Here is a 21,426-nt window from a genome sequence, read left to right as displayed (position 1 = left end):
TGAGTTGTGTTCTTTGGACTGTTTCCAGGAATGAGTTTTTGATCTGTCGAGGACGTTGTCTGGACTGATCTATTCAGATTACAGATATGGCAAGAATGTTTTTTTTTCAAAAAAGTGCTGATGGATTTCGCTGCAAAAGCTTCGTTATCTTCACCCATCTGCCATCCCAGCAGTCTGGGGAGATTTCGAAAAGCTTGGGACTGCACAATGTTTTTACTGGAATCTCAGGACTGAACTCCTGTCTCACAACAAAAGGTTTGGTGCACCATTCCGTCGCTATCAAAATTGCAGACTTGAGGGGGTAAAGAGGGAAGGTGAGGGGGAAGAGTGAGAGAGTGGGGTGTGAGGAGGAGGGAGAGAGGGGTGCAGGGAAAAGTGGGAGGAGAGAGTACATTTAACGCAGCTGGAACTTGCTGTAAGTAATGTTGTGTTAACAGACGCTGTTATTAATGTACAAATCAGTCAGCAGGTTAAGTGGATGTAGAGACATGCCCTGTGTTGTGAATCTTTCAAACTTGCTTGGCAATTTACTTTGCTCTGCAGTTAACTTCACACGGACAGCATTTTGCATTTAACTGTCGTGTTAATTTAATGAAGTTACACATTAATTGCTCCTTAAGCAAGCCAGAGAATATTAGGGCTGTAATCTAACAGTTTAAGTACCCTTTTATTGACATGGGGCGGGATTTAACTCGATGAGAACATAGCGAGCGTATTTAGCCACGTGTTTCCCGGTGCTCGCAGTGCAAAGAAATAAAACGGCACTCACATAAGATAGAGGGCCTCGGTCAGGAACGCACAGTCTGGGGAACACACAACCCCATTTTGTGCACTGAGGACTCTGCTCGTTGGAACTCCTCAGTGTAGTGAGAGATCGGAAATGGCGTTCCGATCTCTGGAGCTCCCGAAGCGATCCCTGACCCCCAAACCCCAGCGCATAATGGGAGAGTTCACCCGCCAATCTCCTAGGAGACTCCCACAAATGCCATTCTGCCCGGTCCCCGTTTGTGGGGACCAGTACTGAACGGCACGCACCCGAGGAAAGGGAGATAGATCCCACGCCTCAGGTTACACGAGAACCTGCACATTAAAGTGAGGTTAGCTGTTTCGCTTTAATATGCAATTTGTTAAACAGTGATCCCGCCCATAATGGGTGGGGTTAGATCTTGCGAGGTTTTGCGAGCTGAGCAGCTCCTGTGAGCGGGTCTCCCGGCTTCTATCGGCCATGCTGCACCTCGGCGATCTGCTTTTCAGGTGCAGAGTGGCTGTAAAATCGCGCCCATTATAATTGTTGATGCAATGCCAGTTAATTACGCTGACTCAGAAAAGGAACAATTTCTGTAATCCTGCAGGGAGTAAATTGTTATGTCTCTGTTTCCCTCTCAATCTAATCTTTCCTTTCCTCTCTTTGAACACAATCTAACCAGTCATGTGGAGGCAGCTTTGGTGATGGGAGGAAGTTGTGTGTCAGACTGACACCTTCCTGCCTCGCAATCTGCCTGGAGGAGGATTCTGAAGGGCAATGGCTACGCCCCACCCGGCAGCAGAGAATAACCATTTATTGATGATCAAAAGCCTACTTGGGAGCAGAATAGTCAAATCACTGGGATCTTTCCAACGGCAGATGGGCCCACCCAAAGAGGCTGAAGTCCAGCAGCTGGGTGGAGGTGGCCCCCTATTGGGGGAGGTGCAGGGTGCTGACCAATGCCGCTACTTTAAATTTCACCCCCCCAGGGGAGCCACAGGCCGCACTGTGGAAGGATTCTCTCCACAATGATGGCCTGACAGCTGTGGCCACAATTATTTTTTTTTACCAATGTTTTAATTTTTCAGAGTGCTCCTCCAGCCTGAGGTGCTCTCACATGAGGGCTGGAATACAAGACCAGGGATGTACATCTGAGGCTGTATAAGGCTCTGGTTAGACCCCATTTGGAGTATTGTGAGCAGTTTTGGGCCCCATATCTAAGGAAAGATGTGCTGGCCTTGGAAAGGGTCCAGAGGAGGTTCAAAAGAATGATCCCTGGAGTGAAGGACTTATCGTATGAGAAACGGTTGAGGACTCTGGGTCTGTACTCGTTGGAATTTAGAAGGATAAGGGGGGATCTTATTGAAATTTACAGGATACTGTGAGGCCTGGATAGAGTGGACGTGGAGAGGATGTTTCTACTTGTGGGAAAAACTAGAACCAGAGGACACCATCTCAGACTAAAGGGACGATCCTTTAAAACAGAGATGAGGAGAAATTCCTTCAGCCAAAGGGTGGTGAATCTGTGGAACTCTTTACCGCAGAAGGCTGTGGAGGCCAAATCACTGAGTGTCTTTAATACAGAGATAGATAGGTTCTTGATTAATAAGGGGATCAGGGGTTATGGGGAGAAGGCAGGAGAATGGTGATGAGAAAATATCAGCCATGATTGAATGGTGGAGCAGACTCGATGGGCCAAGTGGCCTAATTCTGCTCCTATATCTGATGGTCTTATGGTCCCGATATCAGCAACACTAACTCACCTGGTAGAGCTATAGTCTGCCAAAACCTCTACTGATCCAATTGGCCCTGTTGCCTATGAAGGCTGCCTGACCTTTTTAATTGGATGGGGATCGCAGAGCAGGCTTGTTTAATGGCCACTCCAGGAAAATCTTATACGTGGGCAGACTTGAACATCATCAGGGTTGTGATGCATAAATGATCTTCCCACTCCAGAATCATCTAAGGTGGTGAGACTCTGCCCAATCTTTTGTCTTTCTGTATCTGATCTGATTCAAATTCATCCAATTTCCTTCTCCATGGCTCCTATGTTTCTCAATCCCAAAATCTTATCGTTTAAGGACCCGATGTTCACTGAGGTCCTGGATTCCCTATTGCCCTCATCCCAGTTACCTGCTCACATTTCCATCAAGTTATGGTGCGACTCACTTTGAACTGAAGGGTGCTGGAAACAGTTTAACTCGCGGAGCAGGTGGTGAGATACACCACTGCAGCTAAATCCAGCCTAACTGTTCATATAGTCTTCATCTTGTCGGCATGGTCAAGCTGGGCCGAATGGCCCCCTTCTGTGTTGTATCTTTGTATGGTTCAATATTGACGCTTTTACTTTGATTCCCATTCATTCTGGATTCCTACCATGTTTGGAATCAACACTGAACAGGACAGCGTTCCGGTGTTAGCCGACGAAACCCTCAGATAACCTAGGCCGCCACGCCCAGGGTGGTGCTGCACCATTGGAGCTGTTGTCCTTTGGATGAGACATTAAACTGAGGCCCCATCTGCTCTCTGGGTGGCCATAAAAGATCCCAGAGCATTGTTTCCAAGATGTGCAGGGGAGTTCTCCCTTGTATCCGGCCAATATTTATCGCACAATCAACGCCAATATTTATCCCTCAATCAATGCCACTGAAAACAGATTGTCTGGTCATTCTCACATTACTGTTTGTGGGACCATGTTTTGTGCAAATCGGCTGTGTATTTCCACTTTACAGCAGCCACTACACGTTCCCTGGCTGTAATGCATTTTGTGGTGTCCCGAGATCATGGAAGACGTGACGGAAATGCAAGATCTTTGTAGCTTTCTTTGCCGGGCAGTTTGGAGCTATTAAACATGGTTGAATTTTCTGCCCCCTCTTTCCAGAGAAAGTATTTATCGACTGTTACCTCAAACTACACCGGAAAACATCAACAAGAACTTTGACCAGTACACAATAGATCCAGGGACAAGGTACCCCAACCTCAACTCAAACTGTGTCCAACTTCACCAGGTAAGTTCAATGTGACATATAAATCAGTTAAAAGTATAGAATCGCAGAATACTACTTGTCAGAAGGTGGCCATGCAGACCATCGGGCCTGTGCTAGCTCTTTGGCAGCGCTATCCAATTAGACTCTCTGCCCTATTATTCTTCAGTAGCCCTATGAAAGTTTTCCTTCCAGTGCTTATCAAATTCCCTTTTGAAAGTAACTATTGAATCTATTTGCTCAGCAGCACATTCTAGATCACATCAACCCATTGCTTTTTAAAATAAAAGATTTCCTCATCTCTCCTTTGGTTCTTTTGCCAATCATCTGAAATCTGTTTCTTCTGGTTACCTACCCTCTTGCAACTGGAAACATTTTCTCCTTATTTACTCCATCAAAATCTTGATGATTTTGAAGACATCTATTAAATTGCCCCTCTACCTTCTCTGATGTAATGAGAACAATTCCAGTTTTGTCAGTCTCTTCACAGAACATAGCGCCTCGGACCATTCTCTCCTGCCGTCATTTTTTAAAAATTCTTGGGATGTGAGAGTCAGTGTAGTCAAGGTGTTTATTCTCCATCCTTAATTGCCCTTGACAAGAGGATAATGAGCTGCCACCTTGAGTCGCTGCAGTGGTTGTGGGTACACCATCTGTACTGTTAGGAAGGGAGTTGCAGGATTTTAATCCAGCGACACTGAAGGAACGGTAAGGTAATTCCAAGTCAGGACAGTGTGTGACTCGGAGAGAAACTTGCAGGTGGTGGTGTTCAAAAGAGAATTTACTGAAAATTTCCTTTGAAATCCTTCAGGTTCGTCAGCTGTACATCACAACTGACCTGAAGAACTGCCCACTAGAAAGAGTAAATTCCATTCGAAAGTCTATCAAAGTTTCACGTCGTGGTAAGTCATGTTTTTCAACTAATATCAACTGGGATATGAACAGTGAAAAGGTCACAAAATTCTTAACTGTGGCCAAGAGAACTTTTTTAGTCAGCACGTAGCAAACCCAATGTGAGGGGGCGCAATTCTAGATTTACTCTTGAGAAATGAAACTGGGCAAGTGGATGAAAGCAGTGGGGGGAGCATTTTGGAGATAGTGAGCATAATGTAGTTAGATTTGGCACCATTGTGGAAAAGGACACAGATAGAACTGGGGTAACATTTCTAAATTGAGGGTGGGAGACAAATTTTACAAAGCTGAGAAGGGAGCTGGCAAGAGTGGATTGGGTCCAGCGACAAGAAGGAAAGGCAGTGTCATAGCATCATAGTTTTTACAACACGGAAAGAGGCCCTTCGACCAGTCCGCACCCGCCATCAAATCAGTGAAAGGTATTCAAAGGTGAAATTCTACAGGCATGTATAGACATATCCCCACAAAAAAAGGTGTGGAGCTGCCAAATCTCAAGCCCCCTGGTTATCCAGATGCATACAGGCCAAGATTAAGCAGAAAAGGAAAACTTATGATAGTCACAAAAGACTCAATGCTGTAGAAAGCCGAGAGGAGTATAGAAAAGACAGGGGTGAAGGAAAAATGGAAATTAGGAACGCGAAGAAGGATATGGAAAAAATATTGGCAGTAAAAATTAAAGAAAATCCCAAGATGTTTTACCAATACAATAAGAGCAAGATAATAACTAAGAAAAAGTTAGGAGCCTGTCAGAGATGTACATGATACCTTATGGGTTGATTTAGAGGTTGTGGGCAAGGCTTTCTGAGTACTTTGTATTCATTAAGGAGAGGGATGATTCAGATAGTCTCGTTGAAGAAGGGAATGTGAAATATTAGACATAATAAGCATAGTGAGAGAGGAAGTACTGGAGGAACCTTGAAACTGGATAGCCACCAGGGCCAGATGGACTGTATCCCAGGCTTTGGAAGGAAGCCAGGGGTGTGGGGTTAATAGCGGATGCTCCGAGGTTCATTTTCCTATTAGGCGAGGTCCCAGAGTATTGGAGGTGTATGAATGCTGTACCATTATTTAAAAATGATATGAGGGATAGGCCAGAATATTATAACCAGTCAGTCTGACATTGGTATTGGAAACAATTCTGAGAAATAGGTAAGCTGTGTCGTAGAAAGGCATGGATTGATCAGGGAGAGTCGGCATGATTTTATTAGGGGAAGATTTTGTCTTAAGAACTTAATAGAATTTTTTGAGGCTGTAACGAAAATGATTGATGAGGGTAGTGCAGTAGATCTTGTCTACGTGGATTTCAGTAAGGCATTTGACAAGGTCCCACATGGCAGACTGGTCAGAAAAATGAAATCTTATGGGATACAGGGCAAGGTGGCAGATTGGATCCAAAACTGGCTCCGCAGCAGGAAACAAAGGGTAATTAATGATCGATGAATATTTTTATAATGATAATAATTGTGAATGGAAAACAGTTTCCAGTGGTGTTCACAAGACTCACTGTTAGGGCTCTTGCTGTTTGTTGTACATATTAATGATTTAGGCTTAACTGTGGGAGGTATGATTGGGAAATTTTCGAGGGTACCACGGTGGCACAGTGATTAGCACTGGGACTGCAGCACTGAGGACCCGGGTTCGAATCCCAGCCCTGAGTCACTGTCTGTGTGGAGTTTGTACATTCTCCCCGTGTCTGCGTGGGTTTCACCCCCACAACCCAAAATGATGTGCAGGTTACGTGGATTGGCCATGCTAAATTTCCCCTTAATTGGAAAATATAAATAACTGGGTACTCTAAGTTTATTAAAAAAATGATTGGGGAATTTTCAGATGACACAAAAAATTGGCCGTGTAGTTAACAGTGAAGAGGATAGCTGTTGACTCCAAAATGATATCAATGGTTTCGTTGAGTGACCAGAGAAGTGGTAAATGGAATTCTAAGTGTGGGGTCATGCATTTGAGGAGGGCAAACAAATGGGGTGAGGAAGTGAGACCTTCGGGATGCATGTCCACAGGTCCTTGAAAATGACAGGTGGATAAGGTGGTCAAAAAGCTGAAAATGGGAATAAATTGAGCAGCTGGCACAATGGGCTGAATGGCCTCTTTCTGCACCATAGCATTTCTGTGGTTCTAACATCTGGTGGCACTCTTTGGCCGCCTCCAGTCTGTGTTGCCCCAGCTCTGGCTTCTTGATCAGCCCCCATTCTTATTCACGTTGGGACCTTTAGCTGCATGAGCCTTAAAGTTCAGTATGCTCTTTCAACCTTTCCCTCCACCTCCCTTCCCTGGATACCTCCCCCATTGCCAGATACCTCCAACCCCTCCCTCGCAATGGTGACAGGTAGTCTTCTTGAACCACTGGGGTGTTAGGAAGGGAGTGCCAGCACTTTGAACCAGCAACAGCGAAGGAACAGCGAGAGACTGTCGTTCCAAGTCAGGGTGGTGTATGACTTGGGGGGCAACCTCCAACTTGTTGTTTTTCCCATTCATCTGCTGCCCTGACGGTTAATGAATGCCAAGCTTTCTGACGACTCCAACAGCCCACGAATGAGCAACAAAAAATAAAGATCTGTACTCCTTCCCAACACTTAAGTAACACCTTTCAGAATTTCTAGTTATCTTAAAACACAGCACATTCAATTCTTTTGAGAAGAAATTGAGTGGAATGGACCTATTCTTCCTGGAATTTGGAAGTATGAGAGGTGATCCCATTGAAATGTATAACATTTTAAAATAACTTGACACAGTATATGCTGAGAGGCTGTTTTTCCTTCAGGCTGGACAATGTAGAGGGTGTTGTCTTAGGAAATTGGAGAAGCTGTTTAGGACTAAGGCTAAATCTCTTCACTCAAAGGGTTATCTATCTTTATAATTCTCCATCCTACATAACTATGTTCAGTTGCTGAGTGGATTTCTTGCATACTAAGGAAATCGAGGATAGTGCAGCAAAGTGGAGTTGAGGCAGGGGAGATCGGCCATGATCTTATTTATTCCTGGAGCAGGCTTTAGATTCCTGCTCCTGCTCTTATTTGTTATGATCTTATGTAAGCAGTTTTACTTTTGTTATTATATCTGTTGCTGCTGAAGTTCGGCCTTGGGTGACTGTGTGGAGTCTGCACGTTCTCCGCGTGTCTGCGTGGGTTTCCTCTGAGTGCTCCAGTTTCCTCCCACAGCCCAAAGATGTGCTGGTTAGGTGGATTGGCACATGCAACTTGCCCCTTAATGTCCAAAGGTTAGGTGGGGCTACAGGGATAAGACAGGGGAGTGGGCCTTGGTAGGGTGCTCTTTCAGAGGGCCGACTTGATGGGCTGAATGGCCTTCTTCTGCACTACAGATTCTATGAAAATATATTTATTCCATTTTATAAAATACTGGCATGTAATCACTAATAATTAAAGAAAGCCATCGATCTGACTGGAATGCTGATCTTTCTCTTGTAGGCAGGTGTTAACACGTTCACCACCCCATTCCAGAAAAGCAGGCAGAGGAAAGTCTTGTGGGACTTTCGTCCGTTGGCATTGGCAACAGCGGTTTTCAGGTCTTGTTGGCAGCACGTCGGCCTCTGAGCCAGAAGCTCTGCCTTGAAGTCCCACCGGAGGGCTCATCAGATTGATAAAGAGCCTGTTAACCCTTTCAGCACTCCCCCAAAGGGGAAATAATGTGTGTGGAGGTACCAAACAAACAAACAAACATATTTGTCTTCACAACACTAAAGCGGGCCATTCAGCCCAACTGGTCTATGCTGGTCCCCATTTCATCTCATCCTGTCAATATACCTTATCGGTTAAATTTAGTCTGAGGTTTTCAAACTATTTGATGGAGCAGACTTGAGGTTCTGCATATAGCTCTGGTCTCCATACTAGAATAAGGATATTGAAGCACAGGAAGAAGATTTGCAATGATGTTAAACCAAATTGAGGGAGATCAGGTAAGGATATGCAGGCTAGGTGGGGGCTTGTTATTATGAAAAAAGAGATCTTTAGAATGATGAATGGTTTTGATGAGATGGAAATAGGGAGACTGCAGTTGAATCCAGAACAAGGGAGCATAAATACTGTTTAAGATAGTAATTGACATTAAAATATTCTGAAAGAATTTTGTTATGTAGGGCGTGGTGGGAATATCAAACTCTCTGCGATATGCAGTAATCAGGCAGAGAGCATTGATACTTTTAAGGGCCGCTTTAGGTACATGTGAAGGAGAAAGCGATCGAGTGATGCAGACAGACTGGGAGGAGAATGTTGTGGAGCAGAAACACCAGTGCAACGGAATGGGCTGCTTTCTGTAACTTTGCGATCGAGGAAACACTCGGCGTGATATTTTTTACCAAGCTGCTTATCCATTGTCTTACCTCTCAATCACAGAGTCGGAGGTTCGTCCCAATAGGCTTTTGACCTGGTGCCAGAAGCAAACCGAGAGTTACAAGAACGTGACCATCACTGACCTCACCACCTCCTGGAGTAACGGCCTGGCTCTGTGTGCGATCATACATCACTTCTCGCCACAACTAATGTACGATTTAATTTTTGCATTATATGTAACATCGGAGGGTGGATTAATGTTGGAACCAAACCTTCTGAGCTTTCTTTACATTGCTTGGCACTGGGGACTCCAGTGGAGTTCACTGTTGCATAGTGGAATAGAGGGCATGAGGTGAAAACCCTACTAAGGGTGTTTGCTTTACAAAATTGATGCATGGGTAAACAGGTCTACCACGCTCCAAACCATAGAACAAGATAGCACATGCGAAGGCCATTTGGCTCATTATGCCTGTGCCAGCTCTTTGAAAGAGCTGTCCAATTAGCCCACCTCTTTCCCTATAGCTCTATGCTTGGTCCTCGTGCAAGAATTCATCCAATTCCCTTTTATAAGTTACCATTGAATGTGCTTCTACTGCCCTTTTAGGCAACAAAGGACCCCTCCGCTCGTGAACCTAATCCAGAACCGAATTCCTGAACATGCTAAATTCATATCTTCATTTTCAAATCCTCCATGGCCTCGCCCCTCCCTATATCTGTAAACTCTGCCAGCCCTATAAAATCCTCTGAGATCTCTGCAATCCTCCAGTTCTGATCTCTGTGACGCACTCCACTTCACCATTGGTGCCATGCCTACCAATGCCTCCAGCTGCCTGTGTTCGAAGCTTCGCAATTCCCTTCCTCAACATCTCTGCCTCTCTGCTCCATCTTCCTTTCAAACCCAACCGTTTGATCAAGCTTATGGTCACCTGTCCTAATTTCTGCTCATGACTTGGTATCAAAAGTGTTTCAAGGTGCTATATAAATGCAATTTGTTCTTTTTGTAGGACCTCGCATATTCTTCTGACCTTGGTCACAGTTTGGGTTTTGCATGACTGGTGAGGTTGACTAAGTTGGTGTAAGATTGGTATTTTTGAAGGCTCTGAATTGATTTGCAGGAAATCCACTCTCATTACCACCCCGCCAAACACCACACAGCGCCTGAGCTCTACACCCTAACCCTTGGCCCAACTCCCAGACCGGCCCTGAGCCCTACCTTCCATACCCTTCCACTGGTGGTGTGACCCTTCTTCTTTCTTCCCCCAGTGACTATGATGCGCTGAATGAAGAAGATGCTGCCAAAAACAACCAGCTGGCCTTTGATGTAGCTGAACGTGAATTTGGAATCTCTCCAGTCACCACAGGGAAGGAGATGGCCTCAGTCAGCGAGCCCGACAAACTCAGCATGGTTATGTACCTCTCCAAGTTCTACGAGTACTTCCGAGGCAACCAACGCTCAACTGCCTGTGAGTGATTCATCTTTGAACATGTGTTGTTGATGAATTATATTAATTTGATCACCCCTAGTATGGATCATATGTCAGTCAGGGCTCAGAGGACAACACTCTCAGCTCTCAGTCAGAGGTTCTGTGTTCTTTAATAAAGCCCAAGGGAGTCAGGCGAGTGACATAATGAAGACGTTTATTTATAATGCATTCAACTTCATTGGGTCCTCTCTTTCTGTCAGTCGGATCCTATTTGGCCGACCTTATATACATGTGGTAATAGCCCCGCAGTTAGCGGGAGAGCTCATACTCTTCGCACCACACTGGGAAAAGAATCAACTCAACCCATGTGTTCCATGCAGGTTATTGTAGCACCCTCCCCCCTCCAATTCTGAAAACCCCATAGGGAACGATGAGGATGACGAAGAGTAGGAACGGATGACGAAGTTTAAGAACACCGATGACGAGGAAGACTCCGAAGAAACCGGCAGAGCCCCGACGGGTGACGCGGAGACGTTGGCTTTGGCACAGCATTGACCTGGTGCAGGCACAGTGCTGGATTAGCCGGAGTACAACGGCTGGAGAACAACACTTGCAGCCGGACCGCCTGGGCGAGAACCCTCCAAAGGTAGTCGAACGATGACGTCCGAGTCACAGACTCCAGAGGTCTGTGTCTCCACATCAGAATCAGATGACCAGACATCAGGCACTTTGGTATCACAAGAAGAAAACAACGCAGTCGAGTGTGCGGACTGTGGAACCAGATAAACCCGCTGCACCAGGGTGGCATTCATCCGAGGGCCATTTGAGCGGTGGGCCAGAATGGAGCAGAGACCCCCAAGGAGCCGTTGGAGAGGAAGACTGCCGAGCATGAAGATGATCAAGGATCATGAGCTGACCTTGAAGAAAGATCTGGTATGAAACCAATGAGGACCTTCACCAAAGTTACGGGCATTGACCAACTCGACAGGTGCGAAACCTCAAAGAGGACAACACCTATTCAGGTAATGCCCTTGGAAATCTTGTTTACAGCTCACTTTTGCACTGATGTCAGATAGCAACAAACCCAACCGAGTCTGGAGTTGGCAACCCATCAACATTTCGGGCGGCGCCACCCCCATAACAGCATGAGGAGCCGTCCTATGTGAAAAGCGGAAGCGAGCCAGCCTGGTAGCCATCGGACCTGTGGTTTCTTCTTCAGGCTCCGCTTCACTGTCTGTATGCACATTCCGGGGAAACAATCAACCTAACCCCGTGTGTTCCATGCAGGTTATTACAAGTTCAAAACCCACTCCAGAGACTTGAGTAACAATGCCAGGCCGATACTGCCAGTGCAGTACTGAGAGAGCACTGCACTTTTGGAGGGTCAGTACTGAGGCAGCACTGCACTGTCAGCGAGTCAGTACTGCGGGACTACTGCACTGTCAGAGGGTCAGTGCTGAGGCAGTACTGCACTGTCAGAGGGTCAGTGCTGAGGCATTACTGCACTGTCAGTGGGTCAGTACTGAGGCAGTGCTGCACTGTCAGAGGATCAGCACTGAGCAGTACTGCATTGTCAGAAGGTCAGTATTGAGGGAGTACTGCGGAAGTACTGCAATGTCAGAGAGTCAATACTGAGCAGTACTGCATTGAAAGAAGGTCAGTACTGAGGGAGTGCTGCACTGTCAGAGGGTCAGTGATGAGGCAGTGCTGCACTGTCAGAGGGACAGTACTGAGGGAGGGCTGCACTGTCAGAGGGTCAGTACTGAGGGAGTGCCGCACTGTCAGAGGGTCAGTACTGAGGGAGACTGCACGGTCGGAGGGTCAGTACTGAGGAGACTGCACGGTCGGAGGGTCAATACTGAGAGCACTGCGATGGTCGGAGGAGGGTCAGTACTGAGGAGCACTGCATGGTCGGAGGGTCAGTACTGAGGGAGCACTGCACAGTGGAGGGTCAGTACTGAGGGAGCACTGCTCGATCGGAGGGTCAGTACTGAGGGAGCACTGCTCGATCGGAGGGGTCAGTACTGAGGGAGACTGCACGGTTGGAGGGTCAGTACTGAGGGAGCACTGCTCGATCGGAGGTCAGTACTGAGGGAGCACAGCACAGTTGGAGGGTCAGTACTGAGGGAGCACTGCACAGTTGGAGGGTCAGTACTGAGGGAGCACTGTACAGTTGGAGGGTCAGTACTGAGGGAGCACTGCACAGTTGGAGGGTCAGTACTGAGGGAGCACTGCACAGTTGAGGGTCAGTACTGAGGGAGCACTGCACAGTTGAAGGGTCAGTACTGAGGCAGCGCTGCACTTGGGAGGGGTATTAGAGTGTGTGTAAGATGGTGTACAGGGAACAGAACTTCAAAGAGTCTTCGATCAGCAGGGATAACTTGGCTGAAACCTGCATGAGTACATAAAATAACAACATGTTTACGAAGTATTTTAAAACACAGATTTCATATTTATCTGTCAACCCATAATACATGAATGTTAATAATTATAAACGGAATGTGACTTTGCTGCTTTATTGCTGTTTGTTTTTCCTGGCATCTGGAGCCATATTCATTTTCAGGTGTTAAAATGGGGTCACATGAGAAAATAGTTTGGGAAGCACCATGATTGACCATCAGGGAGGTCGTAAGAGTCAACCACATTGTTGTGGTTCTGCGGTTAATTGTAGGCCAGACTGGGTAGTGAGTCAGATGGATTTTTACAACAATCTAGTCATTTCATGATCTTTATTAATGAGATTAGCTTTTTCATCTAGATTTGTTTAATTAATTGTCTTTCCCTCGCTGCCTTGGTGGGATTTGTGTCTCCGGAACATTTGGCCAGTTGAACGAGACTTGGGTACAGAAGATTCCGCACTTTGAAATCATAGAATGACAGAGCACAGAAGCAGGTCGTTCGGCCCATTATACCTGTGCTAACTCTTTGCAAGAACCATCCAATTAATTCCACTCCCCCTACTCTTCCCCGATAGTGCTGTCAATATTCCCTTTCCAAAACCTGTTTTCAGATCTATTTGCCAATAACTCTACGTTCTGGCATGATGTAGGATTCTTCAAATTTATATATTGTGGATTACAATTGATTCCATGGTACCATGGTGCAGTCAGATTCTAAGTAAGTAATTCCTTTTGGAAAGTTGCTATTAAATTTGCACCCACAGCTCCTTCAGGCAGTGCATTCCAGATCACAAGAACCTATATTTTAAAAAAAATTCCCCTTTGATTCTTTTGTAGATGGAAGTCATTAAAAATTATGTCATCGCCTTCACGTTGCCTTTTTGTCTTTTTTCCAACAGCTATCTTCAGACAGGATAATGAAAGCAGCAATAACACGTCTGCACCTCCAACCAGGCAATCACATTCAATCTTCAATGGCATGAACCTGTTGCCAAGGAAACGGACACCAAAGGTAAGGGATCAGAACGAGCTCTGTGTCGATGTGTAGAGCTTGTGGAACTTGACACAAGGAAAAGTTCACGTGAAATATGATACGGGAGACGTGGAGCAGATGTTTCCACTTGTGGGTGAGACCAGAACATGGGGCCATAAATATAAGATAGCCACCGGTGCATTCAATGGAGAATTCAGGAGAAACATCTTTACTCAAGAGAGCGGTTAGAATGTGGAACTCACTGCCAAAGGGAATTGTTGAGGTGAATAGTACAGACACATGTAAAGGGAAGCTAGAAAAACAGGTGCGGGATAAAGAGATAGAATGATATACTGAGAGGGTGGGATGAAGAGGGATGGGAGGAAGCTTGTGTGGAACATTAGCACCAACTCAAGAGGTAGGAGTAGGCCACCTGGTCCATAAAGCCTGCTCCGCATTATGATCACGGCTGATCATGGGTTTCAACTCCACTTTCCCACCTTTTCTCAAATCCTTTGATTCCCTGAGAGACCAGGGGCGGGATTCTCCAACCCCCCGCCGGGTCGGAGAATCGCCGGGGGTCGGCGGGAATCCTGCCCCCGCCGTCCTCCAAATTCTCCCGCCCCCCCCAAATATTGCCCTGGCGTGAGTCGCGCCGGTCCCTGCCATTCTCCGAGGCGGGCGGCGCGACTGGGGCCTGGGGCTCCAGGAATTCTCAGGCCCATGATGAGCCGAAGTCCCACCCGTTCGTTGCCAGTTCCCGCCGGCGTAAATTAGAATAGGTCCCTTACTGGCGGCGCGGGCGGGCTCCGGGGTTCTTTGGGTGCGCGGGGAGATCTGGCCCCGGGAGGTGCCCCCACGGTGGCCTGGCCCACGATCGGGGCCCACCAATCCGCGGGCGGGCCTGTGCCATGGGAGCACTCTATCCTTCTGCACCGGAGGCTGTGGTCCTCCGCCATTCTCAGTGCGGAGGCGAATCCCTAGGCTTGTGCGGGGATGACACCAGTACACGCTGGCGCTCCCGCGCATGCACCGCCTCGCGCAGGCTGGCGGAGGCCCTTCGGCGCCGGTTGGCGAGGCGCCAAGCCTCTTTCCCACCGGGCGGCAGGGCGCAAACCACTTCGGGGCGGGCCTAGCCCCTGAAGGTGCAGAGGATTCTGCACCTTTGGGGCAGCCCGACGCCGGAGTGGTTCACGCCACTCCGTCCCGCCGGGATCCCCCGCCCCGCCGGGTAGGGGTGAATCCTGCCCCAGAAATCTGTCCACCACTGCCTTAAATATATTCAACGATGGATCCTCAACACCCTGAAGTAGGATATTTCAAAGCTTCACAACATAGACCAGTTAGGCTGAATGACTTGTTTCTGTGCTATAGTCACAATTTGGTAGACACGTAAAAAGACTTAGAATAATTTTGGGGATAGAGTGGGGCAGTGGGAGTAGTTTGGGATTGATCCGGAGCTATGGGGAGAGAGGAGGCCAGTGTGATTAGTTTGGGATTGATCCGGAGCTATGGGGAGAGAGAAGGCCAGTGGGATTAGTTTAGGATTGATCCGGAGCTATGGGGAGAGAGAAGGCCAGTGGGATTAGTTTGGGATTGATACGGGGCTATTTGGAGAGCGCAGGGCAGTGATATCAGTTTGGGATTGCTCTAACTGGAAGCCAGCACAGGAATGGGAGGCTGAATGGCCTGCTTTTGAACTGTAAACATTGAAGGCTATGTAGGAACAGATGCTGAATTTCAAAATAAATGTGAATTGTAGTATAATTGTGAAGTTATCAGTACATGCTGCACATCATGTGTTTTAATGATCATCTTCCTTTTCAGCAGGAAAAGAAAAGTGAAGATAATGATGCCACAAGTAAGAGGAGGAAGAAGACTGACTTACTATCACAGGAGGTTAGTGGAATAGTGGACAATTGGAATATTGTATCATAAAAGCAAACTGAAGGAAAGATCTACCTTTAACTAATGCAAGGATCAATCATTCCCTTCCTGGGCAAGGCAAGTCGTTCATGGAATGATGTTGACTTAGAGAATTGGTCTTCTCTCAACAAGAAAACACTCTAGGTACTGGTTGTCTTCAAAAGACAATAGGCGAGAATCCATTAGTGTAGTATCACATCTGACTTCAGGGATATTTAATTCCTCTGTGAGCACTCAAACACATGGAAGTGGTGTTAGGCTGACATCATTCACCCCAACGCTCTGAGGTGAGATACCAAAGTTGGACAGTGCAAGTCCTGATGTCGCCTGCGTTGTTCAGTATTGAGAAAAGAGGCATGAAGCAGCAAAATAGGCCCTGTACTGGTGTTATTTAATAACAAAGCCGGTCCAACTAAATGTGTGGAACGATTACTACTGCAGAGTGTCTGAAAGTTCTGTGGTGTGTTTATGGAGGTGTTTTGGTGCCTTTACCAGGGACCATTGTTGTATCCTCACAGGGAGGGCAGAGGAATAGGTAACCTGTCCACAGAAAGGCTGCAACAGTTGTGAGCAGCAACAATGTCAGTGCTTCTGGATCTGCAGAACTACAGGGAGATGAAGCAGAGGCTGTGAAGAGGGCAAGCTCCATGCCATCCCTTTTCCCATCTTGGAGCCAGACTCTTCCTTGCTCTCTGACAGTGGGAGTAGGCTGTCTAGCAGGCCAGTCAATGCATGCAGTGTCTCGATGTGCATGCCCATTCCGCACTCTCCTATATGCTGTCCCATTGTCATCCTCATCTGAGTCCTCTTCAGCAGTATTTGTCTGCCTCCTTACTCACTGCTGAGCTGGCAGATGAACCATTCTTTACATGGCTGCAGCCCACTTGTGCCCAATGACTCACCATGTTCTGATCCCAACTCTCTAGGAGCTTCCAAAGCGGGTCTGATATCTGAGCTGGTGGTTGAGTGTCAGGACGTCAGAAGATGAAGATTGGGATGTGTCAAGGGGGCTGTGCAGCAGAAAGCAAGAGGTCCACAGTCACATTGTCAGCAACTTGCTCATAGAGCAGGGTGAGAGCAAACTGGGAGTTGAGAAGAGGCATAAATTTGCAGGTGACACTAAAATAGGTGGGATAGTACTTTGCAATGAAGAAATAAGAAATTTACACATCGATATAGATAGGTTAGGTGAAGGGCCAAAATTTGGCAGATGGAGTATAACATTGGTAAGTGTGCGGTTATCCATTTTGGTTGATGAAATGGAAAGGCAGGTCCCTCTGCTTTGGTGCAGAGGGATCTGGGTGTCCTTGTGAATGAATCTCAGATAGCTAGTATGCAGGTACAGCAGGTAATAAGGAAAGCAAATGGAATTTAAGCATTCATAGCTAAAGGAAAGCTAAAGGAATAGAGTATAAAAGTAGGGAAGTGTTGCTGCAACTGTAGAAGGCATTGGTAAGACCGCACCTAGAGTACTGTGTACAGTTTTGGTCCCTTATTTGAGGAGGGATGGAATTAACTAGAGGCAGTTCAGACGAGGTTCACTGGATTGATTCCAGAGATGAGGCATTTCTCGTATGAAGAAAGATTGAGCAGTTTAGGCCTATGCTCTCTAGAGTTTAGAAGAATGAGAGATCTAACTGAGGTGTATAAGATGAAAAAAGGTATTGACAAAGTAGGCGTGGAGTGGATGTTTCCTCTTGTGGGGCAATCCAGAACAAGAGGTCATAGATTTAGGATAATGGGTAGCAGATTTAAAACAAAGATGAGGAGAAATTACTTCTCCAAAGGGTCATGAATCTGTGCAATTCACTACCCCAGAGTGCGGCGGATGCCGGGACATTGAGTAAATTTAAGGAGCAGATGAACAGATTTTGAACTAGTAATGGGTTGAAAGATTCTGGAGAACTGGCAGGCAAGTGGTGCTGAGGCCAGGATGAGATCAGCCATGATCGTATTGCATGACGGAGCGGGCCGGAGGGGCTCAATTGTCTACTCCTGCTCCTAGTCCTTATGTTCTTGTATAAAGCGGGAAGATGCCATCATCATCCGTGCTCTCAGTGACATTGAGCATAATGTACCCCTAATGCCAAGGGAACTCTCTCCATTGCAGAGAGATGCAGCCATCCTTGTTTGATAATCACTCCTGCAAAGTCATTTGGGATCTTTTACTACCTTGAAGCTCGAATATAATTGTAAATTGATGCTTTTACATCTGTCTGTCATTACTGTATTTCCATATTTTCCGGACATTCCTGTCTTGTTGGCAGCTCTCTGCTTGCTTGCACTGGGGTATGTGGGATCTTGGCTTTGATTGTACTAAATACAGGTCTGACTTTTCCACACAGGCGGCGAATCCCAAAATTGACGGGAATGAGACAAAAGGTGCTGGGAACCAAAACAAAGTGAAGTCAATGGCAACACAGTTATTAGCAAAGTTTGAAGAGAATGCACCAAGCTCCTCACTCCGGAGGCAGGTAAGAAATAGTCCTGCTGGACACTCGGTTTGGACACGAGACAGGTATGAATGGGGATTCCCTCTGCCAATCCCTGGACCAAGTTCAGGTGTGAGTTGGATTCCCTTAGCCACTCTGGGTATACAGGTGTAAGTGGGATTCCCTCAGCCACTCACTGGATCGTGTGCAGGTGTGGATGGGATTCCCTTAACCACTCACTGGATCCTGTACACCTGTGAGTGGGATTCAATTGGCCAATCACTGTATCATGTGCAGGTGTGAGTGGGATTCAATTGGCTGGTCACTAGATCCTGTACCGGTGTTAGTGGAATTCCATTGGCCGATCAATTGATCTTGTACAGGTACCAGTGGGATTCTAATTTATTTCACCTATCTTAAACTTTTAGAAGCACAAATCTCAGTTCCTGATATATGTACACAATTAATTGTGAACTGGCCTAAGATTGTTCCTACATTACAACAGCAATTACTGTTATTAAGGAAACCAAGGGCAGCACGGTGGCACAGTGGTTAGCATTGCTGCCTATGGCGCTGAGGACCCGGGTTCGAATCCCGGCCCTGGGTCACTGTCTGTGTGGAGTTTGCACATTCGCCCCGTGTTTGCGTGGGTTTCACCCCCACAACCCCAAAGATGTACAGCATAGGTGGATTGGCCACGATAAATTGCCCCTTAATTGGAAAAAATTGGGCACTCTAAAATTTTTTTTAAATATTAAGGAAACCAATGTTTTTAATGTTAGGAGGTTAATTATATTTTGGTTTGTTATTGAGTGCAAACTAATGAAGGGGATCACAGAATCAGGGAGAAAACTTCACATTTGCAAAGAAAGGATGACTTGCATATTTAAAGGACCATTCACAAACTCTAAAGTTTTCCAAAGTGTTTTTAGCCAATGGTGTTCCATTGAAGTGTTGTGTGTTATAGTGTAGGAAACATTGCAGCAAATGTGTGCACCGCAAGCTCTAACTAACAGAACAGATAATGTTTTTAGTGATCTTATTTAAGGATAACTTTTGGCTGGGACACCTATTCCTTTGAAATAGTAGTCCAGGGATCTTTTAATCCCATCTGCAAAGGCAGATGGGGGTCTCGGTTTAACATCTCATTCAAAAGGCAGCACCTCTGACAGTGCGGCACTCCCTCAGTGCATGCATCAGCCTAGGTTTTGTGCTCATGTCTCAGGAAGTGGGACTCAAAACAAAAAGCTTCTGACGCAGAGCCGAAAGTGTTAACCAACACGGACTGACCCTTGAGATAACTGTCTGTCATGTCAAAGAAGAAAAGAATGGGGTGACCAAAAGCAAGGTCAGGAGGGTGGGTTTTTAAGGAGAGACATAAATGTAGTGGGGTTTAGAGAGGGGATTGAAGAGCGTGGGGCCTAGGTGGGTCGGGGGTCAAGGTGGCTGAAATTTTGGCTGAAATCCAAGGAAGACGATGTTTTGCGGATGGCGTTTAAGGTGGAAGGAAGTTGGAGGTAAGGAGAAGGATGTGGACATTTATTTCTCTGCAGAAGGTGAAGGTCAGTAAGGAGAGGGTTGAATTGATTGAGAATGGAACCGATGAAGATCTGGCTCAAGCGTTTGGTGGCAGCAGGGTCAAAATGGTGCGAGGCAGGGGTGGAAGTAAAGTTTAACCTCCACACCCTCTTATAATTGGTTTGTTGTTTGAATTCTGTGGGAGGATCAGAGAGAGCTTGATTATGCTTTTCCTTACTGGTGGATAAGCCAAAAATCTATGATCTGTTTGTATCTGCAGGGTTGAGGTAAATGGGAACATGACAACAACAATTTGCATTTATTTATCACCTTTAATGCGGTGAAAGTTTTCCAAAGCACATTGTAAGTGTCTTGTTTGTCAAAATATGTCACCAGGCTCACATAAGGCGATCTGTTGACCAGAAAGCTTGGTCAAAGGGATGGATTTTCAGGAGCATCTTCGATGGGGAGTGAGAGGTAAAGAGACAACAATTAGAGGATCACAGAGACCTCAGAGCATTGTCGAGCTGGAGGATATCACAGAGATGGGGAGAGAGGAGGCCACGGAGGAATTTGAAAACTAGGCTGAGAATTTTTAAATCGAGGCTTTGCTAGAATGGGAGTCAGCGTAAGTCAGTGAGCACGATGGGTGATGGGTGAATGGGACTTGGCATAGCTTCGGAATCAGATGCCAAGTTTTGGCCGAGCTGTATTTATTGAAGGTGGAAGGCCAGCCAAGAGAGAATTGGAATTGTGGGAAACTAGAAGTAAAAATGCCATAAATGAGGGTTTCAGCACCAGATGAAGTGGGGCTAGTGGCAGAGCCGGGTGATGTTACAGAGGTAGGTAAAGGCAATAGTTGCAAGTTTATGCAGTGAGTGAGCCCAGACATTCAAAGGAATGTATCTACCAAACCAATTGAGATACCAAGTTCGGACACATTGACATCCCAGTTTTCTGCAGTGAACCACTGCACCTTCTTTTTTTCCATTCAATGCTAATCTCTTGCAATTATCAAACTCACCAACTCTCTTGTTTCCTCTCCTTTCTCAATGTATCTTCATTTCTCCTGTCTGTCACCTGGCACGCAGATATCAGTGCCCCCCTGTGTAACGAAACCGCCACTGCCCCCCGTCTCCTGAGGGCTGCACAAACCCTCGTTTTCTTAAACCCGAGGACCAAGTTGGGGCTGTTCACTGCTCACGGACAATGAAGGTATGAAGGTTTGTGTTGTGTGTTTAATCATGTGGAGGTGAATGAGCACATTACTATTGATACTTCAACTCAGTTCAAAGTTTCAAATACATCTCACTGGGAGTTACTTTTATTCATGGCCAGACCTCTAAGAAAATTAAATTGAGTGTGGAAAATGGTTGAGCAGCGAAGAAATTTCAAAGTGGTACACCATGTAATAATCCACAAAGAAAAACTGGGACCATTTAATTCGAACAGAGGAATAATGGAGTGATTTGATAAAGGTTTAAGTTTTGGAAGAGATAGGAAAGGCTGCATCAAAATGGACCTTTCCTCAGTGAATCAGGTTAGTTTGATATAATATTAAACACAAGGGGCGGGATTCTCTGTTGGCTGACGCCGAAATCGCGTAACGCGATTGGGCGGATAATAAGTTCCGATGCCACGGCAGGCGTCGATTTGACACCATATCGCAATTCTCTGTCACCTCCACAGCAGCATCAGTGCGGTCCGGAATGCATGTACAGTAAATACCATTTGCATGTCATTAGCGGGCCCGACCTGGTGCTCACCCTCAAATGCGCCGAGTTCCCGATGGTGCCGTTCACTTGTGCCAGC

At 46.3% G+C, this 21,426-nt stretch overlaps 1 protein-coding gene across 8 annotated transcripts in view; it reads left to right on the top strand.

The window, feature by feature from the left end:
• Positions 1–21,426, top strand: part of mical2a (microtubule associated monooxygenase, calponin and LIM domain containing 2a) — a 353,275-nt gene that overhangs the window by 151,943 nt on the left and 179,906 nt on the right. For 7 of the 8 annotated variants that reach the window (XM_038807962.1, XM_038807967.1, XM_038807966.1 and 4 more), the window contains exons 10-16: positions 3,627–3,753; positions 4,541–4,631; positions 9,006–9,153; positions 10,206–10,405; positions 13,665–13,777; positions 15,566–15,637; positions 18,010–18,138. In XM_038807962.1, coding sequence (XP_038663890.1) covers positions 3,627–3,753; positions 4,541–4,631; positions 9,006–9,153; positions 10,206–10,405; positions 13,665–13,777; positions 15,566–15,637; positions 18,010–18,138 — 880 coding nt within the window. Of the gene's footprint in view, positions 1–3,626; positions 3,754–4,540; positions 4,632–9,005; positions 9,154–10,205; positions 10,406–13,664; positions 13,778–15,565; positions 15,638–18,009; positions 18,139–20,705; positions 20,830–21,426 lie in introns of all 8 variants that reach the window. The other variant, XR_005461915.1, reaches the window with a different exon arrangement.

Source organism: Scyliorhinus canicula, chromosome 9, assembly GCF_902713615.1.
Source record: "Scyliorhinus canicula chromosome 9, sScyCan1.1, whole genome shotgun sequence".
Classification (NCBI taxonomy): Eukaryota; Metazoa; Chordata; class Chondrichthyes; order Carcharhiniformes; family Scyliorhinidae; genus Scyliorhinus; species Scyliorhinus canicula.
This window is presented reverse-complemented; position numbering and strand designations above follow the sequence as displayed.